Source organism: Toxorhynchites rutilus, chromosome 3 (assembly GCF_029784135.1).
Source record: "Toxorhynchites rutilus septentrionalis strain SRP chromosome 3, ASM2978413v1, whole genome shotgun sequence".
NCBI lineage: Eukaryota > Metazoa > Arthropoda > Insecta > Diptera > Culicidae > Toxorhynchites > Toxorhynchites rutilus.
In genome coordinates, this window is record NC_073746.1 from 277579263 (window position 1) to 277592436 (window position 13174).

The 13174-nt window shown below is 38.9% G+C and overlaps 1 protein-coding gene across 1 annotated transcript in view; it reads left to right on the forward strand.

Annotated features, from left to right (window-relative positions):
• The first annotated feature begins 459 nt into the window (after window positions 1-459).
• LOC129776656 (phosphatidylinositol 4-kinase type 2-alpha) overlaps window positions 460-13174 on the forward strand; it is a 30980-nt gene continuing 18265 nt past the window's right edge. Inside the window, exon 1 of the mRNA XM_055782422.1 lies at window positions 460-1301. Within this exon, the coding sequence (XP_055638397.1) occupies window positions 845-1301 (457 nt within the window). The 5' untranslated portion in view covers window positions 460-844. The remainder of the gene's footprint in view (window positions 1302-13174) is intronic.

Here is a 13174-nt window from a genome sequence, read left to right on the forward strand (position 1 = left end):
ATTCTTCGCTTCGTTTCTTCCATTGTTTATATTTAACGCTCTTCTCACCGACTGAGTGACGAAAATGTTCAACCTTCTGAATATATAGATATCTTGATGATGACCGCTTAACGTGACATATGAAATACTGTTTTGTCAGTAGGATTGACGTTTTGTTATTTATTTCTACACAGACAGCACAGTTTCTTCTGTGAAAAGCAAGACGGGTCTATGGTACTAGGTGAGGCCGTTTCGTCACTAAGTTGGTTAGGGGAGCGGTATATGAAAATAGCACGGAAGAAAGAAGGGGAATTATTTGCTTGTAGCGTGAAAGAGACAGACTGATCACCAGCGAGCTTCGGCAATAGCGTATTGTATTTTGTTTACAAACAAAACACATTAGACTTCCAATATGGCTGAAGAGTGGTTTTAGCAAGTTGGCCCACCTTAGGATATACTTCTACGCGCCTTGGTGAAAAGCGCATTAAATGTTTGTTCGTGTATTGTCCATTGCAAGTGTTTTATGTGTTGGTTTTACATCTCCTTGTCTGCAAATTTGAGAAGTATTACACAGAGACGAACGGCAGATTCTGTGCTTTTCCCCATATTGTTTCAACTGATTTATAGTGTCAGTGTGAATTTCAATTAGTGGCAGAATTTATCAGCTTGGGAGCAGTTGAAAGAATTGTTCGATATTGAGGATCAAGAAAAGTGGTCGCTGATGATGGTTCCTGATAAGAGCTAGTGTTTTTCCTCTTGTCTGTAAAAGAATGGAGTTTGAGTGCATCGCGTAGTTTTAGTTTTCGTCATTTTGTGGAGTTTCCGGTGCGAATCGGCATCAACCGGAGCACGCAGAAGTCTTCCGATGACCTCAGACGAACCGCTTGTAAACCTGGATTTCGAGGAAACCACTACGAAACCTAATTTACTACCAAAGGCAGCAGCAGCAGTCACAGCTGCTACTCATCTTGAAAGCGGAAAAAACTTTCAAGCAAATCAAGTAACGTCAAAACAGTCGCTGCTAGCGAATGGTTCACTGGGCAGCACGGGAGGAGGAGAACCAGCAGCAACTCGTTCTGCAAATATTGACAAGAACACGACAAAACAAAATGAGATAAACATCGATCTGTCATCGGACTACGAGAAAAACAGTGTGATTTCCTTGTCGACATCGTCCACCACCGAAGAGGCTGGTGCGAGTTCCATTTTACTTATTCCGGAAGTGCACTTCGAAGGCATCACGCTGGATTCGGGGATAGATCGGGAATCGCAGCCGTTGTTGGGCGGCCGGGACCATGAGATTACCTACAACCAATTCCCAGGTGAGTGTGGAACCCCTCAATACTTAGAAACGTCGCACAACAAGTGCAAAAAACTTTTGAGTCATTTGCAATGCGTAGTAGTGTGACTCATGGTCACAGCGATCAATTATCAATTCGCGATGTTCCATTCGCTCTCGCCAAAAGCAAGTATGCAAAGCAAGTCAAGAGTGATGAAAAAATTCAGCTCGGTGTCGCATCCATCGAGAGCTGTTATCAGAGTTTACATTTTTTTTGTCCGCGATGTTTTAAATACAATAGATTAGACTATATTCTATCAATCAAAGCCATATGTAATGAGGAAGTGTTCTTGGATGTATACTCTTCTGTTGATTACGATTGACTCAACAGACAGTATATAACCATATTTAAACCACCTGCGGTGCACTTTGCCTTAGAATGAACCCGTATAAATGACTTGTGTTATGTATCAGTTGTATATGTTCGATGTGTAGAATTCGTTTGAATTATTTTTACGTCGTGCTATGTAGCTATGTTTGTGAAAGAGCTTATCAACAGTTGTAACAGACAAGACATATAGTGTTTTTTAAACACTTTTCATAATAACCCTACACTGTATAAAATTCAATGTATATTTGTTTTGGCTTGATTTTGGTAGGATGGCAAATAATTGATCCTTGATAGAATCATGTTTTGCAACCCAGTTTTATTTCTGGTTCAACAACGCCTTGTTATTATTTGTAAATTTCGACGAGAAAACGATGATTGACAACTGCTCTGTTCTTCGGAAGAAGATAACATAATAAAACTTCACATATTTGTACACTTTTCCACCTGAAATCTTTAGTTTGGATAACATCTTGAGTCTGAAATAGAGGGTTAATAATCTAAAAAATTAAGTCTAATATTCAAAATCTGAAAACAGAATTTAAATCGTTGCATGAGATCTGAAATTCAAAATCTGGAATTTTAAAATGGAAATTATAATTTCAATTCTAAATCTTGTTGTATTAGTGTTATTAGTAGTGATGAAACGGATAGTCGTTCGGCCGAATATCGGATACCAGATATTCGCGTATTATTTGCGAATACGAAACTGGAAAAATTACATGTATGCATGTAGCAAATAAAGGATTACGATTTTACATAAAAATATTAAACGATGATTTTTCCGTTTAGACTCTATATCCTTTAATAGAGAATGAAGGATTTCTGCAGAGAATCTTTATTAGATTTTTATTCTGATAAGGATTTTCGGTACTTATGTATTAACACCACCGGAGCTGAAATACGATAGAGAATAATTTTATTGTTAACACGGACACTCATCTATCTTAGGTGGTGTTGTTGCCTCTTTGTTTTAGTGTTTCGTCATTTTTAAGGCTACGAAAATGCGTGTTATTTTCGATTACTCAATTATGAATTTATTTTTTAGTGAAATTAATTCTTAATTCAATGTAATGGGGACTAAGCGGACCTAAGCCGCTGGTTTACGCAATCCGAGTCGGCCGCTCCCCCGTTTCAGAGGCGGCGGCCTGTCGCAAGCAAACATAGGAGACGATCCTTTACGTTTGCCCGGTTATTTTTTTTACTTTGAAATATATTGCGCTCCGGTGGCGTTCATACGTAAATACCGTAAAATCCCATAGCACTGAAAAATGACAACAAAACAAAAAAAAAAGAGTGTCCGTATTAACAATAAAACTGCTATCTATTTTTTTCGGATCCGGTGGCGTTAATACGTAAGTACCGGATTTTCTACTACGTGATTAGATTTTTGTGGATAAGCAGGATTGGAAAGCCATTTCAACTACCTAGGAGAAGGTCCACATTACCCAATTGCAACATTTTGGGCCCGAGGTTCATGTCAGACTATTTTGGAGTTTTTGAAATGGAAACAGCCAGCCAGAAAACCATATTCTGTAGGAACCTTGAACCACTGCAGTCATTAGTTTGATCTATTGTAGTGCAGAAAATCATATTGAATTTCCCTCGACGATCTCCTGAGAGTAACAGCCCATCATCGTCTTCAACATCAACGAAGCAGAAGAGGCGAAACTGAATTAGTCCTTACACACGAAACTCAAGATATTTTTGTGACTGTTTCAAAGAAGTGGCAGATGAAAATAATAAAGGGTGTGTCACATCAAATTGCATCACGGAAAAAACGCTGTAGAAATTTAATTTTTAGGAATTATATCTTCAGCTTTCGCTTATAATCAGATAAGAGTGTATAGATCACGTTGGCTATGCTTTACTGTCAATTTTTCGTAAATTTGGAAAAATGTCGTACGAAAAAGAGCGTCGTGAATTAATCCTGTGCACTCATTTCGAGAATCCGGAGTTGTCACATCGGGACATCGGTAAGATACTGGGAATCGTCCAATCAGCGGTCAGCAGAGTACTAAAACGATACTTCGAGAACCTAACCATCGACCGGAAGGTGAAGAACGGCAAAAATGGATGCTCCGTCAGTGAAAAAGATCACAAGCGCGTAGTTAAGCAGTTTAGACGTGATCCGAGAAGTTCGGTCCGGGATGTCGCCAATAAGCTGAATTTGTCAAGTTCATTCGTCCAGCGGACCAAGCAGCGGGAGGGCCTGCGTACATACAAGGTTCAGAAGGCTCCTAACCGCGACGAAAGGCAAAACATGGTGGGGAAGACGCGAGCCCGGAAGCTGTACACCGAAATGCTGACGAAGCCACATTGCCTGGTAATGGACGACGAAACCTACGTCACAGCGGACTTTCGTCAGCTGCCGGGCCTGTTGTTCTTCTCCGCAGAGGACAAATTCAGCGTTCCGGAGGAGATTCGCAAGCAGAAACTATCCAAATTTGCCAAAAAGTACATGGTGTGACAAGCGATCTGCTCTTGCGGAAAGCGGAGCGCCCCCTTCGTGATGACCGGCACGGTAAACGGGCAGGTTTACCTTAAGGAGTGCCTACAGAAGCGCTTACTACAACTATTGAAGCAGCACGAGGGCCCGACCATCTTCTGGCCAGATCTCGCTTCGTGTCACTATTCAAAGGACGTGTTGGAGTGGTACGAACCCAACGGGGTCACCTTCGAGCCAAAGGAAATGAACGCGCCGGAGCTTCGCCCAATAGAGAAATATTGGGCGATTATGAAGCAGGCCCTCCGGAAGAACCCAAAAGTTGTCAAATCGGAGGCGGACCTCAAGAGAAAATGGATTTCTGTTTGAAAAAACTACAACGTGACGTTGTACAGAACCTTATGGACGGGGTAAAGAGGAAGGTGCGAGCATACGGGCTTGGGCTCGAAGTATGAATAAAAAGAAAATGCCAAAAGTTGTTTAATAGTTTTTATTTTACTGTCTAAAATTTTCAAAAGGATCGATCTACTGGGCGAATTTCTACAGCGTTTTTCCGTGATGCAATTTGATGTGACACACCCTTTAGTCAGCGTCGCGTCCAGGAATGAAATCCCAATTCAATCCCAATCACGATTCTTATATTTGGTGGTCATAAAACTCTAAGCAGTACCCTCAACTGGCAAATACTGTTAATAATGAAATTCATAATAAAAGTAGTACTTAAATAAATTAATGTTATGAGTTAACCCTTCTATATTCTCACATACGGTCCGACAGACCGAAAATGAATGAGGTGGCTGGTGGCTAACTATTAAAACTGGATGAAGTTGAAGAAAAAATATTTAGCAATATATAGCAATATTACAGAGACGCGCACGGTCTGTGAGTATACAAGTTACGATTTTGCGCCCGAGTACAGGAGGATAATTTTAATAAATTTCAAAAATGAATAATTCGAATGAGTTATTTCGTTATGATTTATCTTCTATTAATGAGTAATAATTGATTTTTTCTAATATTGGATATCCGGTCGGATAGTTACCGAATATCTGTTTCATCTGTTCATATTCATTGTACATTCTGGATACTAACCTAAAAACTGAGTCTGCAAATTAGAATCTTGAACCAGAAATTAAATCAAGAAAAGGCATCCAAAAATTTAAATTTGATACCTGATATCCCGGAATTGAAACTTAAAGTCTGAATATGGACCCGAAATCGTGGTCCATATTCAGATTGTACATGGGGTAGCAAGGAATAGGCAGAGTGCTGTGCTACTATTGGTTGCATGTTTCCATAGTTTTATTAACCTATTCCTTACTTGATGATGGATACTTGACATCGTAGAATTCAGTTCTGAAAGTTGCTAGTACGGTTTATCCATTGAATCTAATTAATATGAATTTGATATCCATACCCCATGACATGTTATGGACATGGAAAAACATTCATTACATTAACATGAGATTCCGTGGTGTTGGAATCTGTTTTTTCTGTCTTTATTAAAGAGATTTTTAGCCAAAGGCTGGTTCATCTCTAATGTTGGAATCCAATATCGATATCACGTCTTAGAACTGCTATTTCTCCCGAACCCGCTACACGGTGACCATAGGCTAATGTGTTTTTTTTCGGCACATTTCTCTGAATGAGGGATTTCGATTTGCGGTGCGATCATCACTTATTGAAATATTCATCGCCAAATAAGAAAAGGAAGTTTCCCATTCAAGCAAAAATATCTCTGTAGCAAAAGGTCCTACACGAAAGTACTTATTTTTGTCTGCTACCCCAACGAACAGCAACAATCACTACAATAGATCAAACTCAAGTGGTTCAAGACTCCTACAAAAGAAGAAAACAACACACAGCAACCTACAACCTTTCAGAAAACTCGAAGTTGTTAGAAAAATTTTGTTTTTCGAATAGTCGATAGTTCGCATTTACATAATCACATTACTTACCTCAGTGAATCCTGATTCTTACCTCTGCCAACTAACAACTATCCTCCCCATAATAATCGCTAGGGAACCACACTATAGAGGCGACCTTTCTGGCCTTCGGGTTGTGAATATCATACTAACATTCCTTTCCTTCTCATGGTGACTGTAAGCAGTGATGTCCATATCCTCTGTGTAGCGAATAGAAACTTAAATTCACCCACCTTCTCCATCATCCTCAACGTGGCGGCTCCTCTTTGTTCTATAATCACCATAGTTCTAGATATGTGTGAGCACAAGAAGATGGAAGAGCAATTTTTTGACGTAGGACTGCGTCTTTCATTTCTATACTGGGGTGTAAATTCAATGTTTCGAAAACGAAAGCGTAACGCCGGAAAACGAAATTTTGAGCGTTAATAGCTTCTAAACAACTGAACGAAATTATATAATAAACACTTCATTCGAAAGATAAAATGTCTACGCCTTATATACTTGTTACTTTTTGATTCAAAAACTTGTTTCAATAGTCTTAAAATTGCTTTCAAAACAGGCTATTGTAATCACCAATCGGTATATAAGCGAGCGCCGCTCGGAAGTCCACTCATTTGAACAGCGATTGGAGGCATGTTGTGGTGAAGCTAACGATGATGTCATAAAGGTGCTGATGAATGGCGTCACCAAGAACCTGTTTGTGCACATTAGGTTAGAAGGGAATCCATCGAGAGGAGAGTGATGCCACTGAAAAGGCGACCAAGAAAGTAACAGCATCGAAAATTGGTTTCACTTGAGGCATCGGAGCAGCCGCCACACACACACACACACACGCATACACGAGCGCAACTCTTTTCGTTTGGTGGTTATCAAGCAATCGAGAAGAATCCTCAAAGATGTCATCGTTGCTGCAAAATAATCTGCCAGTTCTCATTGGAATTGAAAATTACATTCAAGCGAGAGAGTTTATTTTAATATTTTCTATTCATATAATAATGCAAGCAAATACATTTTGTTTTGTAATTTTCAATGAAGTACAGTTAGCAGGAAAGCTTCTGAAGATTATTCTTCCCCATCTGTAGAATATTTTCGTATCCAATATAAAAATTCCTATCGATTATTGCTCAGTCGCTGAAAGTTTCAAACTCAGAGTTCATTCGCCTCTAGTTTGCCTTCCAAATTTCCATAGAAAACCACACCTCTCGATTCAATCACGGACAATAAGCATAATTAAGAGATATTCTGGTGGTGAAGCGCATCCATCATCATTCTTCGTGAGGACACCGACTGAACAACATCGTTGCTGGACGAGGTGGACGGCGAGGGATCGAGTGCCTTCGTCAAGGCAATGAGGGTGGAGGTGTAGTGCTGGAAGAGTAAAGTTTTCCAAGGGCCTAATTTTTTATTACTTTGGTAGACTCGAAAGAGTCGAGTAGAGTCGAAAGCTATCAGCACTTTCGTTTATTTGGTTCAACTCGCATCAGACTTTCTCCTTCCCACTCAGATATCGATCACAAACCTCAATGAACCCTTTTGGTCCAATATTCCGCTTGAGATCTGATCGAACCCCACAACATGCAACAGTAAGGTTATCCTGCTAGAATTTGAAAGCATATTTTCATGAAATATACGTTTATCTAAATAAATGCAGTATATATCTATAATCCAAAATTCTGGATACTCTCCCATATCCGCACTAGTACAAAAAATTCTCGTATGCTGCTATTCTTTGTCGTAGCCTCGATACAGAGGGCTTCCTCTCCTTGTATCGAGCTGTGTGTGTATGTGTGAGAAATCAGCATTAGGCATGAATGATATCCGCTCGTTGTGTTATGCTAGCTCACTCGCATCTGTGTTTTCATTCTATTCTATTTTTGGTTTCCGCCTCGTGGAAAAAACTCTATTCCATACCCCTCCATCACCCGTCAAGAAAACAATTCTCTCCCGCTCGACGCTCTGCGGCAACCATGTTGCTTCGATGACCACCAAACGAGAAGTGGTGCGGCTTCAGGTTCAGGTTTTGTATTAAAGAGTCTTCAAACTCTGAGAGTTCATTCGTCTCTATGTGGCTTCAAATTGTGGATGGATTATTTAAACCAACTACGTTGAAAAGGGCAGAAATGAATGTATCAGTTGCTCGTTATTGACAGCTCTGTTCGGGAATACACACAAATCGGCAGAACAAACGTATGGGAAAATGAGAATGCTGCCCATTTTCATCAATTTAAACTGTTTAGGCATTAGTGGATTGTACTGTATAGTATCAAACAAATCTTAGAGAATTTCCGATTCCGTGTCGTGATTTTATATCCCGACTCTTTTTTATTCACGATTCGAATTCCGGAAACTTTGGCTTTGCCTTGGGCTGTACACTCTCGTACAAATCCTTTAATAAGAAACCACATCGTTTACATTGATCCGCCGTCCGAATTTGAAACCATCTTCTTCATGGTCGGTGTTTAGTTAGACCGGACTAAGTAACTTAATTATGATTTCGGGTAAATCGAACTTAAAGTTGGAAGCTGTGTAGTTTAAGTAGCTTCCAATTATTCTCCCCAACTGTTTTCCTACAGCTCTTAGTTACTCTTTAGCAAGATCGTATAAGGGTATTATTTTAGTAGAAATATTAATATTGTAATCTGTATTAATAGTTATTAATTACACATGATATTTACTAAATTTTCTGTCTATACGTATTTTTTATGAATAAGATAAAAATGAAATTTTTAGAGAAATTTAGCTATAGGGGTCGATGGTATCGCTTCATTCTGCGAGGTGGTCTCGTGCCTAAAATAGTTTAAGAATCACTGATCTAGAGGGTTTTATGACTGGCTATGTATACTTAGTCCACTCTGACTGAACAAAAACATATTATTCAGAGACTTGGTCCACTATGAACGAACTATGATATGATATGACTATGATATGATAAAATCGTATCATTTATTCAGTAGAATCTCCCTCCACTAAACCTATGAAATAAAACAAATCAGTTTTATGGCTTGAAACAGTATTTTATTTTCCAGAAATATCCGATTATTATGTATTTTCAAGTACATTTCTTGATTTTCTAAAAAAAAATGTTTCAACGACAAACGAGATTTTGAAAAAGAGTACCTGCAGTCGAAGACCACAGACCACGGTTGGATTTGGAATCGACCATGAAAAGTTTGGTAATTACCTTTTTTCACTCTCTGGCACTTGGTCCACTCTGTCTGAACAAGATATAAGAAAATATTCGATCAAATTTGCTAGAACTATGAATTGTCTGAGAAACATATACATTTTTTTCTGTATTATAGTGACTTTCAACACTTTCGGCTGGTTTGTCATTTTAACCTTCCATTTTGAAAGAATGTCGGGAGTGAGAATTGAACTCGTGACCTTAAGCGTGAGAAGCATGAATGTCACCACTACGCCAGATCGCCTCCACAATCAGATACATTGTGTTTTAATACGAGTTACTTTCCCGTGTTAACAGAAGGCCAAAAGGATCAATCTTCTGATGCGGAGAAATCCAATATTCGCTCTCTAACCGCTATGGTCATATGCACTTGGTCCACTCTGATTGCATACTAATATTAGTTTTTGCTGATTAGTCAGAAAAATTATGCCATTAACCTGGCTGTTTGCAACATAAGTGTGATCTGATAAATGTAGAATGGAGGTCATGAAAATCTTGACTGTTTGTTACTATTAACTCATTTTTTTTATTTTGTAAGTTAGTCCAACAATAAATTGATACAATAGTACTATCAGTCATATTAATTCAACAAGCGAAAAATGTTATGGTTCTGGCATGATATTGAATGTAATGAAAAAATGTCCGGATTCAAAAGCGTCTGGATTCAAAAACATTACTGTAATTCTTGAATGTCTCGATCGTATCGGATATGATTGAATATGTGATTCGGGGCAGTTTTCCGAAACCGTAGGAAAAGTTTTCAGCCTTCGATCTAGTAGGTACACTAACCGCCTTTATTTCAGCTTCGTGAAGATCTTCCTTCAGTTTCTCAACTTGTATTAGTTTCACTATCAGGGTAGACAGAAGTTATAGCAGAGTAGTTCTTAATTTAGTGGCGTGTTCGAGTCACCCGTCTCGAATCAATAGACAAGTAAAAAAATTTCTGCATTATCTTTTTCTACGCGCTGTATTACGACTTTTGCATCAGATCCAGCTAATGCATCGTTAGCGAAGGCGATTTCGTCCGAGTTGTCGACAGTGACGGTACAAAGATGCCAGATGACGGACAGACTATTATATTGGAATCTTTGTAAAAGAAAGAGAAGTTTTACGGAGATAGAAAAGCACGAATGAAATACAATACCAGTCGTCGTGTTGAATCTCGTTGTTATTCAAAATTGGAAGGATTAATTCGAATAGACTAGGTTTGATTCAGCTGACATGTAAAGTCTGTATATGAAAAATACGAGATACACAATAATTTGTCGGTTATATTTTCATTTTGAGTTAGATTTGAGGTTTGTAAAGGTTTGTCTACTCGGGTAGCCCAAAAAAATAGGGTTCTAGTTCTGGTTGGGAAATTTTTCGTCAATGAAATTTCTTCCGACTTGCACTGTTGCCACGCGTACCCTAGAGCTTAGAATACATTCAAGGCGTGTTATTTGACATAGACATCTCAACTAAAACTAAGTAAAATAACGCAAGCAATACTACCCACATGACTGTTTCCGTTTTTTATCACTTTTTAGAGGCGAATGAACTGCAAAATTTAAAGCCTCTTAAAAACAAAGAATCGAATCGAATATCACCCTAGACATTTGTCAGATATTTGGCATAACTTTTTTTCCGTTCCGAGAAAACGGGTTTTAGCGACACATCTGTTTGAGGAATGTAACCAAGTATACAGAAATATCATTGAATTTAGAGTATTTCCTGTGTATTTTCGGAACTGCAAGATTCACAAAAAATGGGAACCTTTCACTGATTTATCAGTAGAGCATTTGACGGGAACCGATAATACTTCGAACAAGTAAACAATGAGGTTTCGCTACGGAGCTGTTTAAAGTCGACCGTCCGTAAATGCTATTCATACGCCGATCGCTTTCAAGGACAATTATTAATTTCAATCGGATTGTATTCCGACAGGGGGAAAAATAGATTGAATGCGCTTCCCAATAGTGGCAAACAGTTGGTTTTGGATATCTCAAAAAATGGTACATTCACAATCACAATCACAATCGTCCATCCTTTTATCGTTTAATTTAATTGGTACCATTTATGTCACTCTCTAAATTGTGCTCAAAAGGACTAAAATGGATTCGGGATACACACAAGCACTAACTAAACTAAAGCGTCCTCTACATATTCTAGAAGAGCAAAAACAAACGTGTTTCGAGGTGTGTGTGTGTTTTTATGCGCCCATGTTTGTAGGAGGACATCGTGAATGCAGCGAAAGAAATTTTTCGCAAAATTGAAAGCTCTTCTTCCATGTAACAAGGATTGAGTGATGCAAAAAAATAAGACACGAAGTATAGGAAAAATATTCGCTTCCAAACATGCTACCCTTGTATCTTGCATTCGCGGCATGTGACTTTTCTACTTGGATTCTCCTCGATTCGCGCTCGGTGAAAATAGTATGCATGATTGGCAGACACAACGGTATGGACAGGTCCGCGAGGATACACGCTAGAGATGGATGGATATTCCGACACAGCTTATCCACATTGATAAGTCAGACCCAAATGGAACTTTTAATGGGATGATATAACTGGAGTAGACAACGTTGAGAGTGATTAAGTCTGTGTTTCTCCGAGCCTTGCGAATTTCAGCAGTTCAAAATAAAAGACGTCATCGTGCAACTTAACGAACCATGACGGCGAGCTCAAGCTTCGTTTCGGTAGCGACGATGCTTCTGATCACGATAAAAGTCGGTCAAATATCGCAGAAGTTACAGTAGATTATCTTATGTTCCCAATGGATGGTGTGTTACATACTCTTTTCATAAATCAAAATATCATTGATTATTTTTCTGGGAAATGTGGAACAACTAATTAGCATTGATTTTTGTTCTATGATGGCACCTACGTTCCGGAATTTTTTTTGCGCCTCAATGGATTGCCTAATTTTGTGTTATTTTTATTTGACATTTTTTGAGATTTTTAAGCTAAATAACATGCCTTGAATGTATGCTGAGTAGGATTGGGCGATCATGAATCGATTCTCAGAAGATCGATCTTTTCCATTTCGATTCTCGGAAACCACACACACACATACACGCGCGCAACTTTTTTCGTTTGGTGGTTTTCGAGTTAGTATTAACCCCTTGCCGTATGATTTAATTTCCAGCAACAGGGCTCAAACACGAGCACATTGAGTCGTCCCGATATTCTGTTGAGTGTGTGCATCTAACTTACGATCGTAGCAGTCCCGCATCATCACACGCCTGAAGCATGTATCCATTTCACATCGATAGACAACGAGTGAGGTTCGATTTTGTACTTTCTGGCACAGCCTAATCGCAACGAGTGTGATTCGACGTTATACGTGAAGGGGTTAACCACTGGCGGGCATCGAGCATCGCGAAGAATCCGAAAGGATGTCATCGTTGCTGAAGAATAACCTGCTAGTTGTCCCTTGGGACTGTAAATTACATTCAAATGAAAGAGTTTATTTTAATGTTTTCTATTCATATAATACTGCGATCAAATGCATTTCGTTTTGTAGTTTTTCAATCAAGTGCAATTAACAGGAAAGCTTCTGATGATTATTCATCCCCATCAGTAGAATATTTTCGTAACCAATGTTGGATGCATAAAACCTTATGCCTCCAACGTAACGTTCCCGTTTTCGAATCCCCCAAAATATTCATTCATTCATTCAGAATGGATTCAGATTCACTAAATCAATGATAGTCCTACGTCAACCTTGCGGTTATGCCACAGATATAACCCACTACCTTTTTTTCAAATTGGCCTTTTTCAAGGCTGGAGGCAAATGATCACCAACACATCAATATATTTAAATTGACAGCCATTGCTGAAGTCCTACATCTCTCCTGTTATGTCCTCGACATTATCCACCCTTTTTTCCCAGTTCAATTTTCAGCTCATACTTTTTGGTTGTCGAGCAGATTTGTAGAACGCCGCATCACTGAAATTTCCCTGGAGTAGAAGCAAGAAATATAAAGCTCGTT